This window comes from Orycteropus afer, unplaced genomic scaffold (genome assembly GCF_000298275.1).
Source record: "Orycteropus afer afer isolate SDZICR_OR568_19922 unplaced genomic scaffold, OryAfe1.0 scaffold00191, whole genome shotgun sequence".
Taxonomy (NCBI): domain Eukaryota; kingdom Metazoa; phylum Chordata; class Mammalia; order Tubulidentata; family Orycteropodidae; genus Orycteropus; species Orycteropus afer.
Window position 1 is genome coordinate 768,453 of NW_006921778.1, and position 3,318 is coordinate 771,770.

At 37.3% G+C, this 3,318-nt stretch overlaps 1 protein-coding gene across 1 annotated transcript in view; it reads right to left on the reverse strand.

Annotated features, from left to right (window-relative positions):
- The window catches only part of YTHDC2 (YTH domain containing 2), a 160,166-nt gene that overhangs the window by 134,368 nt on the left and 22,480 nt on the right, over nt 1-3,318 (reverse strand). Inside the window, exon 6 of the mRNA XM_007947571.2 lies at nt 392-494. Within this exon, the coding sequence (XP_007945762.1) occupies nt 392-494 (103 nt within the window). The remainder of the gene's footprint in view (nt 1-391; nt 495-3,318) is intronic.

The window sequence follows — 3,318 nt, forward strand, 5'->3', positions numbered from 1 at the left end:
TTGACTGCTAACCAGAAGGCTGGCAGTTCAAACCCACCAGCCACTCCTCGGAAGGAAGGTTGGGCAATCCTACTTCTGTAGTGATACTGCCTCAGACACCCAAGGAGGGGTCGCTATGAGTCAAGGCTGACTCGACAGCACATAACAACAACAACAACAACCTACTTATTTTATTTCCCCTATAAACCTAACAGTAAGAATATGTTTAACTAATGTAAAATACTTATTTCTAATAATTATATACAATTAAAAAATAGTTGATTATAGCATCCTGTTCAAAAGAATAAATTTTCATATATGTCCTATTCTAAAAATGAAATTACTTAAATTTTCATCACTCCTATAAACAAGGATTCTGAGTTATATATGGAAAATGCAAATACATTCTTACCACAATAACATGTGTCACAGTTGATAATGTACTATCTCCTGCCATTAATGTGCGAAGCAATACGCCATTAGTGCAAAATGTCAGAAGTGTCTTTGGAGAAACCCTTTTAAAAAATAAAAACAAAGTGGAGAATTACAAATTTTACTGTAATTAAAATATGATCACATTAAATGCTGATCTTATTAGTATTTTAATAAATGTTGCTAATATAATAGTGTATTGATATAAAAGGTTTATTAGCAAAGTTATGTGCAATATGTATTTTATACCTGACAAGTTTCTAACTTTATTAAAGCAAAACCCGCAAAAGCTGGAATCTGTTTAAGGTGCAAGAAGGAAACTCTTATTTTCCACTAAAATGAAAGAAAAAGCTTTCCACACTGTCAAAGGCAGAAAACTTGTAGACCCAAAGATGAGTTCCAACTTTACAAGTTTCACTGTATCTATAACCAAACCAAACCCACTGCCACTGAGCCAATTCCAACTCATACCAACCTCTAAGACAGAACAGAACTGTTCCCACAGGGTTTCTAAGGCTGTAAATCTTTACTGAAGCAGACTGCTTCATCTTTCTCCCATGAAGCAACTGGTGGTTTGAACCACCAACCTTTTGGTTAGCAGTCCAATGCTTTATCCACAATGCCACCAGAGCTCCTTTAGTAAAATAAAATAGGTAAAAATTCCTTCTTTAGGTAAATATGGACTGCATTATAATATGTTGTCTTTTTGGCTCATCCTTGATCCTTTGTAAGCATCCTGGCTGAGAAAATACAGATTTAATTTGAAGAAAGACACATGCTGGGAACATTTTTAACTAACATATTTCACAGGAATGATGATAAAATTATTGAAAACAATAAGGAAAATGGCATGAAAGGTCAGGGTTTCAATATTTAAGACCTAGTTAACTATATATGCAGCTCAGACAAAGAGCTCTCATGACAAAGTGGTTAAAAGTGCTGGGCTGCTAACCAAAAGGTCTCCCAGTGCTCCTCAGGAAAAAGATGTGGCAGTCTACTTCCATAAAGATTTACAGTCTTGGATACCCAATGGGGTAGTTCTACTCTGTCCTAATAGGATCACTATGAGCATGTTTGGTGTGGTTTTGGAGCTCAAGGTAAACTGAAAATTGTACAAAAAGGAACTAGGCATCCTCCTGAACGTACTACGTCTCAAGACCAATACTACACCCTTAGATCTCTTTAAGATCAATGATTCATTTGACAATATTCTCTCTTGAAATATAATAAACATGAATCTCTCTTCTGCATATCCACATCAAGATTCCTTCAAAACTCTACCTCTTTCTGAGGTTACTATTTTATAGATCTTAAAGCTTTAAATTTTTAATCATTCCTTTTAGAGAAATTCTTTGAAAATGAGATTAATACCAGGGGGTCCAAAGCCTTTCTCAAAGGAATTAAATCCAAAGTATTTTGTCTTTCCCTTTGTCAGGGATATGTAAACTTAGGCAAGGACTGGCAAATCTGTGGATCTCAGAGGTGAGAGCACTTTCTAAGTTCTCACAGACATGATCAAATGGAAAAGAAAACCAAATATCCAATAATATGATCTTTTGTTTTCTTTTTATAAAATGACTTCATTTTAACATGAGAAACCATAAGAGAAAAGTGTAAGACTTTTAATAAACCAAACAGAAAAAGTATACCAAAGAGTTCTGAACTTGAAGGTAAGTAAAAATATACAGAAACAAAGAAGTGCTGCCAAAGTACTGGTTCTCAAACTTTGCTGTACACTGGAATCACCCATGGATATATACTTCTATCTGGTACAGACTCTCAGACCTTGTGGTTCAATTGGTATGGAGAATAAGGAGGTTTACATGCTTCTGAGAGGAATCTAATCTGTAATCAGCGTTTGGGAACCACAGTGTCAAAGCATATTTTCCCAAGGAGATGCTTCATGCTTCTATGACAGTATTTTTAAGACATTATCTAATGCTGCTGCAGCAGAACAGATGCTACTGTGAAGAATAAAATTGGTAAAAGCTAGCTTCTTGTCAAAAACGCCTCATGCCACAGGGCTCTGTGATTCAGGTTCACAACCAGGGAGTTGTTTTCGGTAACAGCTTGGCAGGCCATTGTTTGCTAAAGCCCATTCTCTTCTGCCTCATATATCCTGTACCATTGTATCATTTAGGACATTTTCAGTTATGACAAAAAGAACTCCAACTGGCCTCTCCTAAACTGGGAAGTCGATGTCTGCCTGAGAGATCTCAGTGGAATGCTCATTGGCTTAATTAAGGGATCAAACAATGTAAATGGGATAGTTTCTTTCTATATCTTGACTCTTCTCCCCTCTCTTGGGCTCAAACGAGCTCCTTCCTTGGAGGCAAGACAGCAGCAAGTCCAGGTCTTATGTTTACTCAATTTCAACTGATCCTGCCTCAGAAGTATCAGCAACCATTTCCTGGAACTTTACTGGCAGTAAGGGGTCAGATGCTAATCCTAAACCAATGTATGGTAAGGCAATACCATATATTGATTGGTTTAGGTTAGTATAAAGGATTGTTATTGTTGGTTGCCATTGAGTCAATTCTGACTCATAGTGACCCCATGTGTGCAAAAAAGAACTGCTCCATAGGGTTTTCAAGGCTGTGACCTTTTGAAAGCAGATCACTACACCTGTTTTCCAACATATCTCTAGGTAGGTTTGAACCACCAACCTTTCAGCTAGTAGTCCAGTGCTTAACCATTTGTGCCACCCAGGGACTCCAATGTAAAGGGCACACATATCTAGATGTGTGCTGCTGTCCCTGAAGATCTGACTCTATCTCAGGGATTCTATCTCAATCATTTTAATGATATTGGGTACGTGGACTTCACCAGATGGAACACACAGGAATCAGATTGACTACATCTGTGGCAAGAGGCGGTGGAAAAGCTCAATATCTTCAGCCAAAACCA